The 26,261-nt window shown below is 37.8% G+C and overlaps 1 protein-coding gene across 1 annotated transcript in view; it reads right to left on the reverse strand.

The window, feature by feature from the left end:
* Nup62cl (nucleoporin 62 C-terminal like) overlaps positions 1 to 26,261 on the reverse strand; it is a 60,935-nt gene that overhangs the window by 3,178 nt on the left and 31,496 nt on the right. Inside the window, exons 4-8 of the mRNA XM_075957398.1 lie at positions 24,527 to 24,677; positions 24,220 to 24,269; positions 23,950 to 24,084; positions 21,512 to 21,623; positions 18,272 to 18,338 (exon numbers count right to left, since the gene is read on the reverse strand). Of these exons, the coding sequence (XP_075813513.1) occupies positions 18,272 to 18,338; positions 21,512 to 21,623; positions 23,950 to 24,084; positions 24,220 to 24,269; positions 24,527 to 24,677 (515 nt within the window). The remainder of the gene's footprint in view (positions 1 to 18,271; positions 18,339 to 21,511; positions 21,624 to 23,949; positions 24,085 to 24,219; positions 24,270 to 24,526; positions 24,678 to 26,261) is intronic.

Genomic DNA, 26,261 nt, shown 5'->3' on the forward strand with positions numbered 1-26,261 from the left:
CAAAGATTATGAATTTGTCATGAAATCTCAACAATATATTTTCATAAATATGACATGCATTATGATCACAGCCAACATGGTTGGGGGAAATTTCACAAGGTCATGCCATTAGATGAAGTGCTATAGACAGTCAATGGCTTCGGAGGGAGGGAGTGTTAGTTTTCTTTGGAGATGAGCTCCCTTGATAGTTAATCTAACCCCAAATGCCCAGCCCTAAACATACGTACATAGGAGCAACACTAAATGGACACAGTAGGTTTTACACATACATGCATACATGTACACACACTCAGTTTCCTTTCTTAAACACACCAGGACCATGGGCTGCGCACCACCCACAGAGGGCTGGATATTCCCACATTAATATCTAGAAAATGTCCTACACACTTGCCTTCAGGAATCTGATAAAGCGCTTGTTCTCAGATGAGGTCCCTTTGCCCAAATACTAGCTTGTGTTAAGTTGACCCTCCCAAAAAATAACAACAAAAACAAGACATCCCCCCACCAAAAGATTTTGGTAAAACTACTCCCAGCCCATCTCCTGATTTGAGGATATATTTTCCTTCAACTTAGCCTGACTTGCAAATGTTTTAGGCAATGATGTATAGAAACTGCCCTAGAAGGTTATAAAAAGAAGAGATTTTTGTCATTAAGTTAAAACAGTTTTTTAACTATAATTAGTATTTTTAAAATGTATTAGTTACAATGACCTCTTGAAATTTACAGACAAATGGATGGACTAGAAAAAACCATCATGAATGAGGTAATCCAGACCCAGAAACACAAACACAGTGTGTACTCTAAGTGGATATTAGAAATAAAGCAAAGGATAACCAGCCTTCAGTCCACTGCCCCAGAGAAGCTAGGTAACAAAGAGGACCCTAAAAGAAACATTAATGGATCCCCCTGGGAAGAGGAAATAAACAAGATCTCCTGAGTAAATTGGCAGGGAGAAGAGAGGGTGGAAGGAGGGGAAAGAAGGGGAGCAGGGAGGAGAATTTGAGGGAATGGGATGATCTAGTTGGGGGAAAGGGCGGAGAGGGAGAACAAAGAAAGATATCTCAACAGAGGGAGCCATTATGGGGTTAGCAAGAAATCTGGCACCAGGGAAAGTCCCAGGAATCTACAAGGATGAACCAAGCTAAGAATCTAAGTAATAGTGGAGAGGGTGCTTGAACTGCCCTTTCCCTGTAATCAGATTGATGACTATCTTATTGTCATCATAGAACCTTCATCTAGTGAGTGATGGAAGCAGATGCAGAGATTCACAGCTAAGCACTGGGCCAAGATCCTGGAGTCCAGTCAAAGAGAGAGAGGAGTGATAATATGAGCAAAGGGGTCAAGACCATGATGAGAAAACCCACAGAAACAGCTGACCCGCGAGTATAGTGATATTTCATTTATATTTTAATAAATAAAACTTACCTGAAGTTCAGAGAGTAAAACAGCCACACTGGCCAGCCTTACAGACCAGGTCGCAGTAACACACACCTTTGAACCCAGTAGCCATGCTAGTTTGCCATAGAAATTGGGCGGTGCATGCCTTTAATCCCAGAACTAGAGAGGAATATAAAATAGGAGGAGACAGCTCTCAGTCTCGGTCTCATTCTGAGATTCTTGGAGGCAGGATCACCATTTCAGACTAAGGCTGAGAGCCAGTGGCTGGCTGTTTACTTTTCAGATCTTCAGGTTGGACCCCAATTTCTCTCTCTGAGTTTTTATTAATCCTGCTTCATCCGAGCTCATGGGAGCTCACTAATTCCAGAAAGACAGTTGGGGAACCTGCATAGGACCGAACTAGGCCCTCTGAATGTGGGTGACAGTTGTGTGGCTTGGATAGTTTGTAGAGTCACTGGCAGTGAGATCAGAATTTATCCCTGGTGTATGAACTGGCTCTTTGAAGCCCATACCCTTGTTCAGCCTAGAAACAGGGGGAAGGCCTTGGTCCTGCTTCAGAGTGATGTGCTAGATTTTGTTGATGCCCCATGGGGACCCTACCCTCTCTGAGGGATGGATGGGTGGTGGTGAGGAGCTGGGGAGGGCAGGAGGAGGAGAAACTGGGATTAGTATGTAAAATATAAAAAATATTAATTACACATAAACATTGGATACTATTAAATTCACTGTAGAAGAAGATACTGTACTCTCAAAAGCATTGTTATAGTGTACTACTTTCTCCTAGGAAAATAATTGGGGCAGTGAGAGGAAAAAAAATACCCTGACAGAAAAATGGTCAGAAACAGAAATAGGCAACTCATTAGCTGGTGTGTTGATTGCTTACAAGTATTTCAAAATACTTATCTATAAGTAACCAGAAAGATACAACCTGGACCAGAGAAATAATTTTGCATGTTTTGTCAAGAAATGGCAGTAGTGGTGTTGCTGGTAATTACAAAGGCAGTAAAAGGAGTGCAGAAAAATAGGTCCTCTAATGAGTGAATTGTTGAGAAAAATACAAACTAGTTCACCTTATCTGAAAGAAAACACACACACACGTCTTTAAAACAACACTGCTTATGATTTAGCATTTTAACTTGTAAGAAAGAACTATATTTACATCCTCGAATGATGGTGTGTATTAAAATCACCAACAGAGGCTGGAGAGATAGTCCAGTGGTTAAGGGCAGTTGCTAAACATTCCTGTTTAGTTCCCAGCACGCACATGGTACCTCGTGACCATCTGTAACTCCAGTTCCAAAGTTTCTGATGCTCTTTTGGCCTCTTTGGGCACAGCATGCACATGGTGTAGAGACATACATATAGGCAAAACATCCATACATATAACCTTAAAAGAAATAAATTTTACAAAACTATTGATAAGTACATTTAATATAGAACAATTTAAAATAAAAAAACAAATTGGGAACTTTAAGACTTAACATTGGGCTCTCAAAAACCTTTGTATGGATATGCATATACACATGTAACAACAATTAATTTTAAAAGGTGCCATGAATTTAAAAGAGGGAAAGGAGGGTACATGTAAGGTCTAGGAGGAAGGAAAGGGAAGTGGGAATGATGTAATTATATTATGATCTCAAAAATAGAAGAAATAAAAGCAAACACTATGGCATATCCACATATCTAGCAGTCATTAGCAGAATGGAAAGATACTCATGTGTACAGGCCTGTCAGCTGTAAGTTTTGTATCTTCTCTTTCACCAAAAGCTGACGAGTTGGAGGAGATAGCTCAGTTGGCTAAACGCTTGCTGTGTAAGTATGAGAGCTTAAGTTCAAGTCCCAATACCCTTGTAAAAGGTGTTGCAGCACAGACAGCTAGATTCCTTGGGCCTGCTGCACAACCAGCCGAGACGATGAGCCCAAGGTCTCAGTGAGAGATCCTGTCTCAAAAGACAAGGTATGCTAGCTCCTGATGAATGCCACTGAGGCTGAGCTCTGGCCTCCAGTGACACAGACCCATAGGCACATACACACAGATACACATACATGCACATATGTATACACACACAGCCATAGCCTCTACAACAATAACATTAACAGGAACAATAAGAAGCTGAACATAGTGCTTGGGTACACGTTGGGGACAGATAAACTGTAACTGTCTACTAAACCCTACGGTCATAGCTGCATTTTGAAAATACGGAAACATTAATGCATAATCTCCGTGAATAAGTTAAAAACTACTCTGTGTATCATGCCAAGAACAAGAAATTTATTTCTGAACAATCAAAAGTAGAGGAGCTTTAATAAAGATATAATCATTTCATAGGATCATTCTGGCAGTAGTGTGGGAATGAACTGAAGTAGAGTTAGTTGAGAGATGAGCAGATCACAAAAGAAGATCAACAAAGCATTTCTACAGGCTAAACCCATAAACCTGTAACACAGCAGTAAAGACATGTTTAAAGGAGGTAAAAGACAAACGCACCAAAACATTAAAGATACAAAGAAAGGAGCAAAACACTTTAAAAACTGCGACAAGTTTTGCACTAGATTTATGGAATTAGTAGGACTAGATAATTCCAAATGGTGTCCAAAGTGGAGCGGAAAACAGGATGCGTGACTAAGAGGCGCACCCTCCCCCTCCTTCCTATCTTACATCTGGCTCACACTCCCTCATCAAGTTCTGCAGAAGAAGGTTTTCCTTTGAAGACTGCGAACAAGCTAAACTATGGAACAGAGATAGCAGACCAAGTTAAGGGCAGGCACTGTGTACAAAAACTAAGGATTAATCAAAAGTTTCCAAGAGCTTAAGTGGATGCCCACAAAGGAGCATGCCTAGGCTCAATCCCAGGGACTACTATCACCATCAAAAGGCAAATAAACATCCCAGGAAACCAACAGTACAATAGAGATTAAAAGACTACAGAAGAGAGGAGTCTTGGAATTTGAACTAGGTAAAACTTTAATTTAAATTAAAAGCAGGGATTTTGGTACTGACATACTGATAAGTATATAGAAAGCTAAGCAAAAAAGTAAAAATAAAATTAAAAAGTAAACAAAAAGTTGCAAAAGAAAGAAAATATAATATTCTAGGCTGTAAACAACACCCTATGATCATAATTAAAATAATAATGTTCAAAGTGAAATTTATGATATATATATCATCTATGAATGCATATTTACCAAAGATAGTAGAGACTTAATAAAGGAAAACTAAAAAGTAAATCGTTTTTGGCAAATTTAGTTTAATCTGAGGTGTCTTTAGCACATGCATGTGCAAATGCTTGCTACTGCAAAGTTTTGATGATGGAAATAAAATAACCATCCAAGAAAGTGACGGCTGCAGATGACAACTGGGATCAAACATACCGCTGCTTAAGAGAAATGCCTTCTTAAAGGAATACCATAGAAACAAGCAGTGGACTCCAATCAGTATTCTAAGTACCTACCTTAGAAAATAGAAAAAGGACAAAATTAACACAAAGCAAGCAAAGGGAGGAAATAATAAAGAGCGGAGTGAATACAACCGCAAACAGAATCACCGGAGAGAAAAATCAATGAGCTAAAAAGCTAATTCTTTGAGAAAAAGTCAATAAATTTAATAAACTTCTAGGCAAGAGGGAGAAATTTAAGCTCAGAAAAACGTAAGTCACCAGCATTAGTAAAGAAACAGGGTACGCCACTACAAAACTACTCTATACTACTCTATACTTACAGTTCACCAGCCTTGCAGGGATGTACCAATTCTCTGAGAAACCACAAGGTTTCAAATTTAACCAAAATAAAATACACCATCAGAAAAGTTTTAAAAACAAGTGAAGATATCCCCCTACAAAAATATCCAGGTCCAAATAGATTCACTGACGATCTAGCGTTCAAGAAGAATTAACACCATTGTCTGACAAATCCTAATAAAACAGTATTAATACCTAAACCAGGAAAAGGCAGCACAAAAACAAAAGAGAAAACTACAGACCAATAAATCTGAAGAATACTTAGAATAGCTCATAATATTTAAAGACCTGTTGCAAAACAGATCCAAATAAAAGTAGATTTTTATTCTGCATATATATGGCTGCTGCTATATCTGAAAAATGTCCCTGTTTCCATTATATAAACAAATAAGAAAAATAATGTAACAATTGATACAGAGAAAACATTTGATTAAATCTAGTATCTATTTAGGATTAAAACAAAATCATCCACTTAGAAATAGATGGGGATTACATGAGCTGAATAAAGAGCATCCACCAAAACCCTACAGCTCATATTCTATATTAAGAAGAAAGACTGAAGGCTTAGCGTATATGACCAGAAATGTACAAAAAAAATTAAGTAAATAAATAAATAAACAAAGTTAGGGCTGGGGATATAACTAAGTGGTAGAGTGTTTGCCTAGAAAGTACAAGACCCGAGGTTTGATCTCAGCAACACATACAGAGAGGAGAGAGAAACAAAGCAAGGATGAATATTCTCATTTATCATATTTGAGAGAATTTCTAGAAGTTCTAGCTAGTGAAAAAAGTGCAAGAAAAAATAATGGCATGACAATTGGAAAGAATGAAACAATGTTTATTTGAAGATCTCTTAACTGCCTATTGTAGAAAATTCTAAATAATCTACAAAAATTTTAATTAAGAAGTGAGTTATAAATCAGGCATGGTAGCCCATGCCTTTAATCTCAGTACTCAGGAGTAGAGGCAGGTGAATCTCTATTAGACGAGGCCAGCCTGGTCTGCAGAGTGAGCCCCAGGACAGCCAGGGCTACACAGAGAAACCCAGTCTCACAACAAAAACAAAACAAAAGTGAGTCATTTTTTTAAAAATTAGATTTACTTATTATGTTTCATGAGTGTCTTGCTTTTGTGTATGCATATGCTCTGTGTGCCGGTCTGGTGCCCACAAAGCACAAAGAGGGTGTCTGATCCCCTGAATCTGGAGTTACAGAAGTTTGTGAACCACTGTGTGGGTGCAGGGAAGGAACCCTTGTCCTCTGCGAGAGTAAGATGTGCTCTTAACAACTAAACCAGCTCTCCAGTCCCTGTCTTAGAAGATCAAAAGATAGATGATCAATAAACAAAATTGGTTTTATAAATTACCAATGAGCATATGAAACACAATTCACTTAAAAATCACTGTAAATAAAATAAAATAAAAACGTGTATGTAAAGTGTGTGAAAAAATTACAAAATGATGATGAAAGAAATCAAAAAAGACCTAGTAAAATTTTGAGACACAATATGTTTGTGGCTGGGAAGGCTCATAATATAGTTAAGATGTTAATTCCCCCAAATCCATCTATAGTCTAAAATGTAAGCTTTAAATGCAATTCTTAACAAATATCATAAAAATGTTTGTAGAAAAGCAAGAGAATTAAAATAGCTAAAACACTTTTGATTGAAGGAAATAAATATTTATTATATTATATTTATAAAATATGTAGCTACAACAATGATGGCAGTGTGATATTTAAGCGGAAAGAATCAAAGATCCACAAAATAAAGACCTCAGAAAAAAATTCAAGCACACACCAAACAGATTTTTGATCAGGCACGAAAGCAAATTCAAGGGCCAGATATGGTGGTTCATATCAGCAATCCCATGTTTAAGGAGGTTGGGGCAGGAGGATTGCTGTGAGTTAGAGACCAACTTTGGCTATGATGTCAGAGCCTGTCTTTAAAAGGGAAAGAAGATTACAAGATGGCTCAGCAGGTAAGAGTGCTTGCCACCAAAGTTGAGCACCCAAGTTCAATACCTGAAGTCCACATGGTAGAGAGAACTGACTCCTGCAAATTTTCTTCTTTCTTTGATATGCGTGTTGTGGCATGTGTATGCATGTGAACACATACATGCAATATAAACAAACTTAATAAGAAAATAAAATAAACCCAACTGACCAAGGACAGCTTTTCCAATAGTATTAGATCAACTGAACGAGTTTAGGCAAAATTAGCAAACAAAAGATCCTTGATCTAAACTTATTATACAAAATAAAACCCAAATGGATAACAACCTTAAAAAATATAAAAAGATAAAACTTTCTGAAAAAAATTAGAGAAAAATCTTTGGGATATGAGCAAAATTGATCAAACAAATGCTGACAAATTGCCTATCATCAAAATCATACTTCTGTTCTGTGACTAACTCCCATAAAGAGGATGATAAGATAGATAAGATATAGAGTGGGAAGATTATCTTCAAGCTACATATCTGATAAGGAGCTACTATCTAGAATACAAGAAAATCCTTCAAACTTCAGAGTAAGGAAGAATTATAAAGGGAGAAAGAAGCATGGAAGACATTTTACTGCAGTAAGCGAAGGAAAAGATGTTCACTCTCATTAGACACGAGGACGATGCACACCACATGATATCACGACACATCCATTATAGGGTTAAAGTGAAAAAGACTTAGACTACCAAAAAGTGGTAAGGACACAGACACACCATACAACTCATACATTGCTGGTGGCAATGGAAAGAGGTACAACCACTATAGAAAACTGTGAGCCTTTCTTGCTATGTGGCTGGGCTTGGTGGAGTACACCTGCAATCCCAGTACTTAGGGGATGGAAGCAAGAGGATCAGAAATTCAAAGTCAATCTCAGCTACACAGTGAGCTCAAGGCCAGCCTGGGCTACATGAGACCCTGTCTGAAAACAAGTAAACAAGCAATTGCCATAGGATCTAAGAACTATAGTCTAAGACACTAAGGCTTATATCTGTCCATGAATGTTCATAGCAGCTTTCCTCAATTTATCCCCAAATGTTCTAGATAGAATAACCAGTCAGACAAAATGTGCTATACCTATACTGGAGTATTGCTTACCAACATGGAGAGTCAAACTGTTCATATATTCAACAAGCCAGCCAAATCTTTAGGGAATTTTGCAGAACGGGGAAAAAGTCATTCTTCAAAGGTCACGTTCTGTACAATGCTATTTATATAATAAATCACAATACATTTCAGCAAAACAGACTAGATCAGTTGTTTCCAGGAGGTTCAAACTCAGTGGTAAGGCAGGGATCAGAATGAAAGATGGGTGTTGTGATAAAAGGACACATGAACAAGCCATGTGGCATGGAACTAGTGAGCATTTTGCTGTTGTGATACATATAAAATCCTACACATATGCAAGAAGGCTGCATGTAATTAACATGTATACAATTAAAACTGAACAAATCTGTGACAGGCTGAGTCAATGTCAGTATCCTGATTATGGTATTATACGACAGTTTTGTAAAATATTATAACTGGGAAAAATAAAGTTACAATAAGTAGGGTTTCTATACTATTTCTTGCAACTATGTGTGAATCTAAATTGACCACAGAAAAATTTTAATAACAAAAAAGACCGACACATATAAATATGGCATTTTGTTATTGCTGTTGTTTGAAACAGTCTTTTTTTCTCTGTCCTTAAAGCTGGCCTGGAACTCACTATGACATTCAGGCTGGCCTCAAACTTGTGACTATCCTACCTTAGCCTCCCTAGGTATACCACATGCTAAGGTTTTAGCTATTGCAGAATATGTCCTAAATATGAGGTTAAGTTGCTTTTGACAATAACTTTGAATTCTTGGAATTTAATGTAATTAGTGTTTCCTTGTAATTCAGAAAATGAGAGTGAAGAGAAAAGCGGGGAGGGGAAGACAGAATATGAGATTATCCTCTGACTAGTCATGGCTACTTTAAGACATTTAGTTTATTGAAATTCAAGTAACGGATGGACAGACTTGAGTTCTTGGTGGCATATACTGCTGGATAGGAGAAGTATTCAGAGATGCCCAAAGCTCTCACCTCCACCAAAGGCAGGTACACTAGCTAGTCACAGAAGTCAGGTAGTGATGGCACACACCTTTAAGAATCTATCTGGTCTCTTCGTTGATCTATTAAAGTGATGATGAGACACTATGCTTGGTACAGCGCTGCTCTTCACATACAATCAATGAAAAACACATTTCAAAGAGCGATAAAAAAGAAAGACCAAATGACAAGGTGTCCTGAATTATTGCAGACATGTGGTAAGTAGCCCAGGTAATAAAGTTATTTTACATTTTTATGTGGCCTTCATCTGGGAATTTATCAAAATTATCAAAATATTACTCATAGAAGTCTCACTTCAAATACCCTCTTCCAGAAAATAAACAAAACAAAGAAAATCCTGCTGAGCCATTTTGCCCACCCTGTTTTTCTTCTTTATCACACCTTGCCTCCTGCCTTTGTACCTGCTGAAGGCAGAGATAATACATTGACATAACATATAAAGATAGTATAATGATAATGATAACCATATATACCTACTTCAGAGTAACACAGGGCCTGGACACATAGTGCGTGTTCTAGACAACATCTAAAACTACAGTATCTAATCACATAGCACTGTAGTGATAATTTGTTTGTATTCTAACAAAGTTTGCCCGAAGATCAGCGTGCAGAGATAAACCACTAGCTAGTCACAGAAGTCAGGCAGTGGTGGCACACACCTTTAATCCCAGCGCTCAGGAGACAGAGCTGATGAAGCTTTGTGAGTTCAAGGTCACTCTGGGCTACACAAGAGAAATAGAACTCACATAAAGGTGATCCATGGGATCACATGTTTTTGATCCCAGCACTAGGGAGGTGGAGACAGGAGTGATATGGCTGGGCCAAGAGAAGAATATAAGACGGGAGGAGACAGGTGCTCGGGGGCAGGCTGAGGTTTCATAGAGATAGAATTTTAGTCTGAGGAGTCATAGAGACAGGACCACCACTTTAATCTGAGCACTGGTAGAGGTAAGAACTCTCTAGTGACTGGCTGCTCTGTTTCCCTGATCTTTCTCAACTTTCACCCCTGATAGCTGACTCCGGATTTTTATTATTAAGACCAATTAAGAATTCATGCTACATAGCACTTTGGGGTTTTTTTTTTGGTGCGTGTGTATGTACAGTGTATGTGTGTGTGGTATATGTGCATGTGTGTACACAGGTGTGCATGCAGAGGCCATCAGGTGTCCATGTTATCACTCTTTGCCCTGTTCCATTGAGACAGGTTATTGTACTGAATAGGAGCCAGGCTATAAGCCAGAAAGCCCCAGCAATCTTCTTATCTCTGCCCCTTACCTCTTCGGCACTGTGTTTATAGGCAGACTTGGCAACACCCACCTTTTCATACCGGTGCTGGGAATCTGAAGCCAGGTCCTCATAACTGCACAGCAATTACTCTGACCCACTGAGTCATCTCCCAGCCCCATCACTCGTGTTTCCAATTCCTGTGGATGCGATTTTGATTCTCACAATACTTTGTGGTGGCAAATAAAAATGTAGGAAGGCGTAAACAACTTCTCAGAGGCCTAAGCTAACTAGGATTCATAGTTGGGCTTGTACAGTTGACTCCTGTCTAACAGTGCTTTCTCTATTAATGCACCTGCTTGTCAAATCTTGTGAAATTTTGGATAAACAGCATATAATACACGCATGTATTGAAGTATCATACTGAAATTCATTGATATGTACAATAAATATATGTTAAATCCATCTATTATATTTTATAATAAACTAAATGCTGGGCCAGCAAGATGCCTTGGCCCAGGTAAAAGAACTTGCCACCCAGACTGACAACATAAATTAGATCCCCGGAGACCATATGGTGGAAACAAAAAGCCAACTTCATATCCCAAATTGTCCTCCGAATTTCACAGACTCACTGTGAAATATACATGGCCCCTCCAAATAAGTAAATGTGATAAAAACTTAAAAATAGATAAACCAAGCATTGAGCGGAATATGGTGGCACAGAATTTATGAAACTGAGGCAGGAGGCTCACCATGAGTCAAAGTCAACCTGAATTACATAGTAAAACCATACCTCAAAAATACAATACAATAAGCATGCTGCTGAGCTATGACTTGCACCATAATGGTATTTGTTGTTCCGGCAAACACTCAAGTGCTTAAAATGAGGATTGCCTATCTGAACATTATCTGGGAGGCTTAACTGAAGAACAGCCATCAGGTTTGTTCATGTTTGAGGTGGCTATTGAGCACGGGCCCCCAAACAGCTTTATCATGGGGTTCCAGTATACTTGAGGGTTTGTTTGTTTGGGTTTTTGTCACTAACAGGAAGAAAATTGCTTCAGAGGGGAAAAAATCCATCTTTCTCACAAACAATATAAATTCTGCTATTTGGAAGTGATTTGAATTATGTTGGATATAATTCATATGGGGAAGCTCTCCAGCTTGAGGAAATACACTTGGGCACAAAATGTACATAAGTAGGATTAGTGAGAAATCTAATTTTGCAGATGTATTGAGGGTATGTCAAATCTGGATTTACATATAGAAAAAGAAGTTTGAAAAGTCAGCTCTGAGAATGTTAACCATCATACACCATTTCTTAACAGGAACTGAAGATTTGTTTAATTCTACTGTTAGTCCCCTAAGCTAAAGTACAAGAAGTTCTTTGGAATTAAGGGACAACATTTGTTTTGTCTGTAAAGAATGGCAAAGATGATCAAGAGGATCATTTAAATAGTGGAAAGACACAAAATGCCTTTCAATTAACTGCACTGGGAAGATGCGAGTGTCCCCATTGAGTTTAAGTCTACAGGAGCAAAGTCCGCTTAGGTGGCTTTGTGCTGCTGTCACAGCGCTGGCAGAAGCCATCCAATTCTCAAGTATCTGAAGTGGAATGTTCGATTCCAGAATATAAGTAAGGACTTTACCAATCTACCAATGTCACCAAGATTGCCCAAAGAATGTAAGAAAAGGCAGAGGTAAAAAGAACAGCTTCAATCAGTGAATCGGAGTCTATTGTAGAAGATGAAAAAGGAAGAGGACTCCTCAATTGCAATTTAAAGGCATCTTTTGCCGCTCAGTCTCTGATGCTCTTCATACCAGACAGCTGAAATAACTAACAAAATAGAACTCCTTTTTCTCTGTTTGTTTTGATACAAAGTCTCATACAATACAGGCTAGCCTTGAACTGGCTACTCATTGTGTAGTGGAGGGTCACCTTGAATGCCTGATTCCCCTGTCTTTACTTCCTAAGGTACTGGGACTAGTGTGTTTATGCCACTATGTTTAGCTTTAATAAAGTATTTTTTAATTAATTAATTTATTTATTAAAGATTTCTGCCTCCTCCCCGCCACCGCCTCCCATTTCCCTCCCCCTCCCCCGATCAAGTCCCCCTCCCTCATCAGCTCGAAGAGCAATCAGGTTTTTTATTTGTATCGAGGTGTCACTGCTTAGCCTTGCCTAGCCTGGAACTCACTCTGTACATCAGGCCAACCTAGAGTTCACAGAGATTCAACTACTTCTGCTTTTTTGAGTGCTGGGACTAAAGGTGTATGCCACTATGCCTAGTTAACAAAATATTTTTAAATCATTTATTGCCTGAATTCAAACATCTTTAAAAGCATCTAACACCAAAAATTTAATTTGAAACAGTCACCTCAAATAATAACTATTAATATTGGGCAAAACTAAAGCATGATTATAACACATTATGCAAAACTAAAATGACCCTAAAAACATTTCATTGCAAGAATTAGTAAAATACAGTTGATGACTAAGAATATTTAGCATAAAAAGTAAAATAGTCACAGGTATGGGACTATATTTTGGAAATATTATAACCCCCAAAGCCCTTTTATTTACTCTAGAGAGTAACTCTTTCTGCTCTAAATAACAATATAAGTATGAGAAATCTATAAAACAAGTACACAGTTCCACTCTTTAGGCGCCTGTGATGATTATAAATAAAATACATTTAGTCTTATAGCTTTGAGACACTTCATGAAATAAGAAAAATACCATCCATGATAATATTGAAGTTTCAAATAATGACTATAAGTTTTTTCATAGCCTACTCCTTTCCTATTGTGCCATTTGGTAATTATTCACATCCACAGCAGTGATTTGGTGGTATATGAACCAACATGTAAAAGGAGTGGCAGGCAGGCCTGCTTTTTGTCATGCCAGACTCCCACACGGCTAGCTTTACACCCGAAATAACAACACATAAATTGTATTCATTTAAACACTTCCTGGCCCATTAGCTCTAGCCTCTTACTGGCTAACTCTCACATCTTGATTAACCCATTTCTATTAATGTGTATCGCCACTTGACTGTGGCTTACCGGCATGAGTCTAACCACCATGCGTCCTGGGTAGGAGAAGCATGGCATTTGCCTGACTCTGCTTTCTTTCTCCCAGCCTTCTGTTCTATCTTCCCCACCTACCTATGTTCTGACCTATCAGGCCAAGCAGTTTTACTAATTAACCAATGAAAGCAACAGATAGATAGAAGACCCTCCTACATCACCAACAGGAAACACGGATCCCTTATTCCACCTTCTTCCCCTGCCAGAAGTAGCTCCACATACTAAAAACAAATAAATTGCCGCAGGTGGACTGTCAATTCTGTCTATGTGGTCCCAGAAGACCTAGAGTTGCTGCAGCTTCAGTGACTGTCAACTCAGAAGACAGATGTGTGACCACAGCACCATCATCAAGTCAACCTTTAATAATGCTGTAATTTTTTTACAAAAAGGAATACAAGACATGGAATACATATTTTGGATCTGTGGCTACTACACGCTCTCAACTATATAACTTGCAAGAATAAAGCATGGATAATGTCTAACAGTGGATAAGCATCACATCTGAAGTCCTGAGTGTGTTCAGACTCCCCTAAATCTGACAGTCTCTGATCCCCTTTCTATTTCTGTCCTATCCCTATAGATTGTGTAGAAGTTAGAGGGCAGAAGTAGCCTGCTTTGCCACACCTTCTTTGTGTATGTTGAAGAGTTGACTGGACAATGAATTTAATGTGTCAACGTACTTAAATTGTATGCAATGTTCAACTTCCAGTTCATTTTTATTTATTTCATTTATTTTTTTGAACTAAAATGGACTCTTTGGAGTAGCTTTCAATTCATGAAACTACTGCCCAGATAAAGAGATTTCCCAACAACCCTCAACAATCACAGCCTCCCCAGCTACCAATATACCACACCAGAGAGGTTCATTTCTTGCAGCTGATAAGACTACCATTACCACCCTAAGTCCACCGTTTACCCTGAGGTTCACACTCAATGCTCATCAAACGGGTTGAAGCAACGGTATAATGATAGGCATACATTACTACAGTACCTTAGAAAGTATTTCTGCTGCGCTGTGTTCTGTCTATTCATCACCACATCCACTACTGATCTTTCTTTTACTGTCTCCACAGCTTTGCCTTTTTCAGAATGCCATATATTTGGAATCACACAGTATATAGTCTTTTCATTTTAGCTTTTCTCAGTTAATAATATTCATCAAAATCACTTTTAAAGAAATGATTTTCAGTTAAATATGTGATATTTTTCATGTAACAGCTGCCATGTTTTATTATGGAAAATTTTTGTGCCAATATTGCAGATATTAAGTCACAAAAACATTTCCCAGAAACCTTTTAAAATAAAGATTTGATTTTATATGAGTTAATGATTTCTCTTTAGTAAAATATAATATTTGTATTGCCAGAATAACACACTCATTCATTTTTCTATAACTGCTCTCTGAATGTGAACAAATGGACTCATTTAATCTTAAAACTTTCAGTCCACAGACCATTTCAGCAGACACGATTCAATTAACTATTAAAAAGCAAAAATAAAACAAAAAGAAAACTCCTCTCCTGGATAGCATAATTAAAGTCCGCCATGCTCCATTTCTTGATTACCCCATTTCCTGATATGAAAAGGAAAGGCTTGTTGGATGGGAATGGCAAAAGAAGCTTGCACTATCAGGAATTAGCAGGCTTCCCCCATTTTTCAGCAGAGCCCCCATCTCAAGTGAATGTCTACATTTCATTGCTTCTTTAGCTCAAATGAATCTTTAGCAAATAAGGAATTCCCATTAATCATCGCTTTCTGGCTCCCGATTCTGACTGAGAGCTTTACCCAGACACCTAAAATTTACAGCCCGTCCAAAATATTATCGTATTTTGACAGCCGTGTCCTCTACTGTTTTGTACATGATTAAGATTTGTTTTTGTATCTAACCGTAACCACAATGTTTGAAAAGCACACCAGGATTAACAATCTTGTTTTGTACATAAGGAAATCTAAATCTTGGTCCCAGTTCTTCTATGATTGGTCTCAGCCGCAGGTTCTAAAGAAGTCATTAAACGTTTCTGGGCCACAATTTCTTCACTTATATAAAGTAAATCCCTGGCAACACTAGCAACTTCAGTTTTATAAAAGCAACACTGGCTGGGAGCCTTGTGATTTCATTTATGACAAAGAGGATCCCCACCAAGAAAAAAAATCACTGCAATTTTTCTTTATAACCCAAATTACCTTGTGACACCTCCTTTAACTCCACCCCAAAAGTACTGTTCACTGTAGAAAAATAAGCAACACACAGGAAAACTTCGCATAATCTCATTCCTTGGCATTGCATGATTATTAACATTTTACCACTTCTTAGTTAATCTATCAAAGTCTCTATACAAGTGGTATTCAATGACAGCCTACCTGGAACTAGCATCTCTAGATCCAATTTAACAGCTACCTTTGAAGCCCATGACCTTCCTATCTTCCCCTCCCATACACATACAGCACACATTTGACAACCAGTAACTATTTCTGCCTCCTGTCATTCACTGATTATCAACTATGGGCAAAGCACAATTCAAAGAAAGCTATACACTGCTTCTTTTAATCTTCACAGAGACTAAATGCACATTAAAAGAGGTAATAACTTGACCTGAATATGTGTGTGATGGTAGTGGTGGTGGTAGTGTATGTGTGTGTGTGAAATTTTTCTACTGTCATGACAAAACACTATGACCAAGGCAATGAACAAAAGAAAATGTTTCATTTGGGACTCGTGGTTGCAGAGGGTTAGAGTCTAAACCCATCATGATAGACATGGCAGCAGGCAAGCAGACATGGCAGTAGCTGAGAATGTACATCTCAATCCATAATCATGAGGGAGGGAGGGAGGGAGGGAGGGAGGGAGGGAGGGAGGGAGGGAGAAAGAAAGAGACAGAGACAGAGAGAGAGAGAGACAGAGAGAGAACACTATCTGAGAATGACCTAGGTGTTTGAAACCCCAAATCCCATCCCCAGTGACACACTTCCTCCAAAAAGGCCATACCCTCTAATCCTTCCCCAACAGTCCCACCAACTGGGGCCTACGAATTCAAATCTATGAACTCATGGGGGTCATTCTCATTCACGTCGCCACAGCATGCATCTCATTTTAACAAATGCATGTGCAAACAATATAGAACTTAACTTCCCTGCAGTGATTCTAAACACAGTTTAAAGAGGGACAGGGCATTTATTCCTCTAACTCAGGGAAGAAGCAGCTAACAGTGAATGATAATATAGGTATATATCTAAGAGAAAGACACTGAAGAAGTTCATTGCAGCTAATGTCTAGTAGTTCAGAGAATGAAAAATCCAGAAAGCCAAGTAAGAAAAAAATTTATATTATTTTATGGTTATGTCTTGAAAACTTGTGATTGCTTGCTTGACTGAGTTTCATATTATTTCTTCCTGAAATTTCCTTGTATCCCTACATTTAGGCAAAGCATATAAAATGTTTTTATTAGTTCATTCAGAATTTTGTATAATATGCTTTGATTATATTCACACTCTCACCCCTAACTCACCCCATATCCACACACCCTTTCCTACACCTGTAACTTGGGTATCTAACTGTCAGTGCTTATAAGCCCTTTCCATGTATAGAACAAAGAAATCCAAATTTATTAATGATATTTGACTTTTAAATTTATAATACAAATATATAAGAAAAATAACTTACATCTCATTTCTCAGTAAAAATCCTAATATATGGGCTGCCCTTTTCTGAAGGGAAAGGAGGAAGAGAGGATCTGGGGGAGAGTGGTATGAAGGAGGGACTGGGAGGAGAGGAGGGAGGGAAAACTGCAGTTGGGATGTAATATATGAGCGAAGAATAAATAAAAAGAAAACAAAAGAGAGGAGAGACTAGTCCCAGATCTATAATATCTTGAAAAAGGTTACTTGGTGCTCCCGACACAAAGAAATTGTGTACAGTAAGTGGTATTTATCATAGAAATATGTCAGGCTGAAATATAACTGTGTACCTGAAAAAAACTAATTTCTATTAACATTAATATATGCATACATTTTATTTATTTTTCTATAGCTATAAAATGGTAGTGATATTTGTTCTATATATAATTCTGACACTGACGATAAAACTATTAAGAAAGTTTACTCAGTTCTGCATTTCTTTTCACCTAATAAGAACGCATTACTAAGAACACTATGCTCTGGGCCGCTGGAGGTGGCTCAGTTGGTTAGGTGCTTGCTGCTAATCCATGAACCCAAGGCTCAGAAACGCTATCAGAAAATAAGACAGAGAGGCATAGAGGGAGATACTCCATGCTTACTTGCCCAGTCTCCACAAGCATGCACACACAAGCCTCAAACACACAAGGCATACATATGCACACCCACCCACACAACACACTCAAAAAGGAATGTTGTGTTCAATGGTTATCCGCGCCGAGTTAGGATGCTATAAACTGCACTGATTTTGAGTATCTTCAGTATTTGTCTTTCTTCCCATTTTGGGGTTCAATTCTGAGTATAGGAAACATTTGTTTGACTGCGATCAAAGCTGTATACAGAAAACAAATTTAAAAGCTCTGCTTCTGTTCATACTGTCAATACACTGCCTCTATCCATTCCCTGTTTTTATTAATTTCTTCTTAGTGCTTCAGAGCTCATATGGGCTTCCCTTCAGCAGAGCTGTTATGTCAGTGTGGTCATGGAGAACACAATGCGTGTTGTCCAATATTTCCATACCTACAACACGATATAGAAAGCAGACACCCACCTGAATTCTGGCTGATCCACTGCAGAGACTGCATGTGAGCATTCAGAATTCTGTAAATCTGTTGAAGCTGAAAATACACCCAAGATTTTTAGATCATGATTATTCTAATGGAGTAAACAAAAAGAAAGAAACACAGGAAATTGAAATTAAGAAGCAACATTTAATTTTCTTCTAGTAAATGGAGCACTGACAATGAACTACACATTAATGGTGCCACTTCATACTTATAACACTAATTACTTTTATGCATTAGTTCAATCTATTCATTTTGTAATTATCAGGGATTGGATTCCTACAAACTAATAAAAAAAAAACCTGATGAGCACAACATAAAAATAAAGGACATTAAAAGATATTTCAAAAGAAAGCAAACGAATCAATCCCCATACAATTAAGAATATCAAATTTGTCAATCAAATCAGCAATTGCGTGTTTTGTTTTGTTTTTTGAAGCAGAGGCTTGTTAAACACTACAGACCTGCGTGGAACTTAACCATGTAGCCAAGGCCCTTTGCTCTGCGTCCTGAGTGCTGGGCCTACAGGAGTCTACCAACGTGTAGTGCTCCTCAAATCCGTTGTTTTAAAAATAGTAGCACTCAACAGTCGAGTACAGGTTGATTGCTCCCCACCCGAAATGCTTGGAAAAGAATTATTTCAGGATTTTCAATTTTTTGGAAGATTACATTATATATAATGAAATATCCTGGAGATGGAAACAAGCCTAAACATGGAATTTATATGTCATGCCTAGCTCGTACATATAGCCTGAAGGTGATGGTATATAATATTTGCATTATAATTGCAGTTGTGTGCGTGTGTTGGTTTGTTTATTTTCTTGTTCATTTGTTTCTCATATGTTATACAAGACTCTAACCACTGAACTGTATCCCTAGCCCAGCTATGTCAGTGTTTTTAACTGTGACCCCTTCCATGGGTGTGGACTTTCCCGCTTATACATCATTTCATCACTGAAAGAGTTTTAGATTTGGGAGTATTTAAGATTTCAATATTTCAGATCCAGAACACTCAATTTGCAAGTAGGAAAAATCAATACATTAATATACACTCGACGGTAATATAAATTGGCCCAAATTTCCAAATGTAAATTTTTATAGCATGTGTCAATAGTTTTAAAATATTTATACCTTGTTACTCAGTATATTCTACTCTATATGAGCCTACTCAAATCTAAATATAACTGGTCATTACAAGGCTATATTAGATTGCCCAAAATTTGAAATCAATATCTCAACTAATAAAGATGTTAAAAATATTATAAAATTCACCTCTGGTGAAATATCTTGGCAACATTAAAATTCACATTGTCAAAGAGTGACTAAAATTTCAAGAGAGAACCATGAAAACAGGAAGTAAAAATCACTATATGTATATTTATGATTTTATTTAAACAACATTTTTCCAGCATTGTAAAAAATTGTAGAAGTACATCAATATAGTAAGAAGGGATTGGTAATATTGATGCTTTAATTTTCTTTATGAACCTTATTAAAACTATAGCTGGGTAACAGAACATAATGTTTAATTAAAAATTTAAGTATCATGTGGTCTCTCCCATTTACCCTGACACACATATACAAAAGTAATAGAAGTCATTGAATCCCAGAGCTATGAATGCTGGAACACACAGCTTTTACTTTTGTGGCATGATATATAATCCATTGTAGCAGGGCTTTGAGATGATATTTACATTATCCACAGGGGCATTATCATTTAGCAGGTGTGTTTTTTCCTACTTTCTGTCCCATGGTTTATGCTATCTGAAAAGAGGGATAATCTCTTGCTTCCTTTGTCCTGCTATCACACAGTAATTGCCTTTAACTCAGTCATCTTAAATATCTCAATTATCCCTACAATGAAAAAATGAAAACATAAGACTACTTGCTATTCACTAGTTAAAATAATTATGGGCAAATTGGGGAAATGATAAAGATAGGGTCTTACTAACTCTGCTAAATCCAGTTCTGCGCCATGTCTAAATCTGTTTGTGTTTACCTATGCATCAGAAATCTAAACAACAAAACAATTCTGAATCTTGAAATTGCATTTCGAATGTAACAGAAATGTACTTTGTTGACTCATGATCATCTTTGTGAACACAGGGCAGATGGTAGTATTGGTAATTTCAGACTAATTTATATGTGTCATTGTTCCATTTTAGATTGATGCTAAGTAGAGAATAGTATTGTTTTATGGCTGAAAGGAACTTATAAATCATTTATTCTACCCTTGATATTTTTCAAAAGAAGGAGCCAAGACCCCAAGAGATTAGGTGACAAACAAAATTCTAATAGTTTCTCAACTGTAATTGGCTGTTTTTATGTGATTAAAAAAAATTCAGTAATAATATGTGTGTATAGAAAGGACAGTCTGCGTCTAATTGGACAAAGAAATTGCTAGAGAATAATCACCACTTATGTATAAGTTATTCATTCTCATCTACCAAGAGCCCAGCCTCACTGCTACTTATAATTAATGATAGACGGCACAATAGAAGCTCCTACAATGGGAGATTCCTCTCAGCACTAGTGCCATTTATTGGGAGTGGGGAAAAGAGGACTTCATCTGTGCTGCCCAGACAAAAGGACAAGGTAGAGGAAATAAGCTCTTTATAATTAGAGTATAGGAAAAATGTAAAAAACCCTGTTTCTTTCTTACTGACAAATTAATTCACAGAATCTCGATTCTAACAGGATCCTAAGCCCTACATTCCTATAATATAATGTATTTGCTTTATGAACTAAGTAGTATTCTGCGAGGCAGTGAGAAACATAATGACAATATTTAAAAAAAAATTCTGAGAAAATGTTATGTCTTAAAAGTTACGTCACTACATTCTAAAGATATAAATATGTCTAATAGACCTAGGCATATCTGCTTATATGAGTAAATAAATTAGATGTTATGAAAAATTAACTAGCGAGTAAGTGAATAAAAAAGTACCAGGATACGTTTAATTATGTAGAGATTAAGTCCTGAACACATTGGAAGAGTCATTTCTATTACCCTCCTGGGAATGACCACAAAAATTTACATCTGTAAATATTTACTAAATATTTACTGTCCCACTAATCATGCCTAAGAGCATCATATCTCTAGAGGGCAGATATGAAGTACTCTGAAGGACAGGAGAATGTGACAAATTAAAAAAAACAAAAACAAAACGGATTGAGGGCCAATTTCATGTGAAATCTTGGCTTTCTAAAAAGAACAGGGAACATACTGTTTCGGCAGTGTCATCAGGACTTCCAAGGGAATTCAGGTGAACAATAATGTCCTTGAGATCTTGAGACATTCTTTTGAGCTCAGCATCTATATTTTCTGCTAATCTGTAGCTACACAGGCAATTGAAAGAAAGAGATTAACAAGAAACATTTTCTCACCTCTACCGTAACTGACATATAGAGACGTAATTGCCAACTAGATTTGTTTCAATTCCCCTATAATCACATTGGTTCTCAATTATGACTGAGGACATTGTCTCATGGATTCAATGTTTGCAAACGTATTGCTATCACAACCTAAGACTACAAAGGCAAAGGCTTTCGTCTCTGATGAATGCTGCAGCAAAGAAACCCTTTGGGGAAAACAAAATGTATGCATAGGACATTTACCTAGATAGAAGGCTAATGTTTAGCAATATTCAATAAATGTTGAGATTGCTTCAATTATAGAGACTACACAAAATTTCATAGTAAAACTTTATATAATATACTATAGCAAGAAACAAAGAATAATATGAGAAACGAGCTTTACAACAATAAAAAGTAGATAAATCTGAATTTACTACAAACTGATTAGTGATCTAATTTCCACTCAAAAATGTTTGTGAGACAGAGTGGGGAGGGGGGAGGGATGGAGAAAGATTGATTGATTGACGTAGTCCAGTATATTGATATGTTTACAAGAATTAAAAGTGGCCAGAAGATTTTTTCAAACTCACTATCTATAAAATTAAAAGGCTCAATCAGATGTCTTGGTAACCATCTATTGCTTTCTGTGCCAAATCACCTATATGTAATTGGTTGCCTAAACTGCTGAAAATTCTGGCGAAAGTTTTATTGCAATATAAATCTGGCTACAAAAGAGAAATTGGAAAGGAATTAATGTTTTTAAGCCTTCCAATCCACAGTTAGTATAATCTAAAAATGTTAAGTATTTTACAAACAAAACAAAAAAGATAGAAGAAATTGAGCATGGTGGCACATTCCTGTAATGACAGCACTTGCAAAGTAGAGATAAGAGGATCAAACATTTCAGGCCAGCCTTAGCCATTATAGGGTTTGTGCTAGACAAGACTTTTTCCAAAAAAGTGATAAATATATAGAATATGTCAGATATGGTGTTGCACACCTATAATCCCAGCACTCAAGAGGCAGAGGCAGGAGGATCTCTATGAGTTCAAGGAACGATTGGTCAAAACAGGGAGTCCCAGGCCAGCTTCTTCTATATTAGGGAGTTCTGAGCCAGTCAATGATACATAGTAAGACCCTGTCTCAAACAACCCCCCTCTCTGTATATATACATATTTGTGTGGTTTTATTATCTGTGAAATATATCTGTGAAATAGTCTGTGAAATATATACATATATATATATATATATATATATATATATATATATATATATATGCAATGCCAAAGAATAGAGCAAAGAAAGAAGAGAAAGATAAAAAGGGAAAGAGGAGGAAAACAAAGGCAGAAATATAAAAGTAGAAATAAAATGGAGGTCAGTGCAGATTAGCTGTACTAACTCACATTTAAAATCCTACAAAATGTTAACTTTCAAGCCTTAAAAAAATAAGTTTAGTGGCAAAGGATTTGCAAAAGCTCAGCTGGGCAGTGTGATGTGTGCCTGCAATTCCTTCTACTCAGAATGCTAAGGTGACAGAAACACTTTAACTCAGGAGTCTGACAGAAGCCTGGGCAAAGCCGGTAAGAACCTGTCTTAAAAAATGAAGAAAACAAAACCCAAAACATAAAAGCTCCATCTCAATTCACTAACAAGCCACTGACAAAAATGAGTCCAAGTTAGTCTCAATTTAGATTATGTAGCATGTTCCCACAACGTCTCTTAATGCTTTATAAAGTGGCCTGATTATCAAATCTCGGTTCTGGAGAGAGTTACCATGGGAACACTGACAGTGAACAGACACAAGGTAAAGCCTGAACAGTACACAAATAAAGCATACCTAGCCTGAAACGCTGACAAAATCATTCCAATTTTGAGAACCATAGTTCATCCTCAAATGAACAGTCTGTCTTCAAAATATCAAATAATGTATGACAAAAACAACTGTATAGATATTAGGTTTGTATATGTCAAAATTAGGAGACCAGGAATATTCCACAATACTATGACATCATACATAAGCTTTGTATTTCTAATTTAAGAACACACTTGACAAATATAAAAGCTTCCCAGTAGACAAACATGAGCTTGAGATAAATAAGAGCGAACAAAATGCTCTAAAACAAAGCTGCTGGAATGACTCCTTCATTTCTAAGCCTCTGCCAAAGATAAACACGGAGCAGTCAAACAACCTGGTAAATAATACCAACTAGAAGAACCTTGCCCTTTTCTACGGATTTCTATTCCCTGCTTTACGGTTCCGTTTCTCCCTCTTTCTCACCAATTCTTCAGTCTCCATTCAGTTACTTACATTCTCTCATACTCTTTATCCACACAGAGCAGATTAAAAGGCCCGTTCTGCCCCTTCACAAACTCCTCTAAGGGGGTCAACAGTTGTTCCAGCTCCTTCTGCTGGGACAGGATAAAATCCAATTCCCGTTCCAACCTGAACAAAACAAGTCAACAGAAGGGCTGCTGAAAGCAATTTTGGGTAACAAATTAAATGTCAATAAACAGCAGGGGGAAAACAACAGAACAAAAAAATCTTGAATCTTTCAAGCAAAGAAGTCGAAGGTTCTACCTGCTCTGATCCAGCTTCACTCTTTCCACTTCACGATGCAAAAGAGTAATCTTTAAAGGGAAATGGGAACAAAACCGTGTCAATATTCAAACTGTCTCAATAATTTTAGAGCAATACACATTTTCTCAAACACACGTCAAATAGCAAACACTTCCTAATTCAAGGAGCATATTAGCTTAGGAAAATGTTCCCAAGTTACTCATCAATAGTGCAACAGAAAACTAATCACAAAACCAAAGTCTATTCTCTTGTGCTTTTCTGGGAATACTTGTACAATACAGGAAGGTTAATGAGAATATCTCCCTACCTCATCAACACTCTCAAGCAAGGCCTGGTTCCAAACATTGAGGTGGTTGGCCTGCTGAAAAAGGTGCTTTTCTTGCTCCTGCAGTTCGCGGTTCCACTTGTCCATCATACTTTCCAGGTGACCATAGGTCATCACAGGAGTTGCAATTGAGCTAAAATATAAAAAGATACACCATGATCATATCTTTTAAAGTGAAATCATATTTTAAAACAAATAGTACAGGAAGACTAGGGGGAAAGGACTGTGAGGGAGACTTTCACATCTTGCTTTCCCACAAAAGAATACCAGGTAAAGGTGATTTTAAAACAGCCAAATAAGAGCTGGGTGGTGGTGGTGCACACCTTTAATCCTGGCTCTCAGGAGGCAGAGGCAGGTGGATCTCTGTGAGTTCGAGGCCAGCCTGATCTAGAGAGTGAGATCCAGAACAAGATTCAAAGTTACAGAGAAACTCTGTCTCGAAAAAGCAAAAAAAGTCCCATTTAATGCTCTGAATATTATCCTAAGGGAATAGAGCAAATACTTCTTAAGATGTCTACTAAATCACAGTCTGCTTCCATACTTTCTGTTATATCAGAACAGCATGATGTGTACTCCCGAAACCATGTTAGTCCAAGCGTGCTTCTGAGCACTATTCACAAAATATCAGCATCCCTTGCCCACAAGGACCAGAGAGGAACTCCAACTCCCCTGAAAATTGTAAATAAAAAGCTGAGCATCCCTTGATCTTGGATTCTGTGACCAGGGCAGCTAGCGCACACTGACTCTAGCAGAAGTGGTATCAGCGCAGCTCAATGGGAGGTAGCAGGTAATACTCCTGGCATAGCAGGCAGCATTCTAATTTCCTACTGGGCTCCTACTAATGGTGACGTGTACGGCAGGCTGAATGAAGCCAAATCCTTACTCAAGAGCAACAAGACTTAATGAGATTGAGTAAGGCAGGATTAATCTTTAGACTTCAGCTTTTGCTCTGATATCACACAAACCCAGTAGAGAATCTAACCTCTAAAGCCTGAATGAATGCTGTAAGACAAGTTTGGACTCCCATTCCTCCATTCTGGGAGTCAACGAGACTTGGTGGGGAGTTTAACCTCCACCTGAATGGGCAAAACAAAAAATGAAGGAGGCCAATCAAAAGACTATGTCCTTTCTTCCATAAGCCTTGTGTCAGCGAGGCCCAGCAGAGGGCCAAGCTTCCATGTCAATAGAACATCCATGTAGCATCAATTCTACCATAAAAGGTAGGATGAGGTAGAGTAGTTGGCATCCTGTGTCCTCTCTGTCAGCAAGGTCCAAGCAGCTGAAATTTTGCCTACCCCTGGATCAGCTAAAGCACTGAGATAGTTCATCACCCGCCTCTTCATCTGGGGCTTCAGGGCCCACCTGCAAGCTGGGCTCGCATTCCTACAAGAGGAAGGGAAGTGGTGGGGTACAGTGTCCCACTTGCACAGGAAATGAGCCAGCAGAACTAAGAACATTGAACTTCCATGCCATCCAGGTGCAGTGAGGCAGTATGACTCAGTGCTCCGTTTTTGCTGGGGTGCCAGGGGCAAGGTCCAGTGGGAAGCAAAATATGAAAAGCACACCCACCCTTCGCACTAGGTCTCTACAAAGGGACTATCTAGTGAAAAGACAGCAGATATAAATAGGACCCCAAACTCCTAACATAATAGACAAATGGCCATGACACAATAAAAGTGATCCGTATCAGGCACCGGGAAAATCACTCGAAAGAGAA

Source organism: Microtus pennsylvanicus, chromosome X (genome assembly GCF_037038515.1).
Source record: "Microtus pennsylvanicus isolate mMicPen1 chromosome X, mMicPen1.hap1, whole genome shotgun sequence".
NCBI lineage: Eukaryota > Metazoa > Chordata > Mammalia > Rodentia > Cricetidae > Microtus > Microtus pennsylvanicus.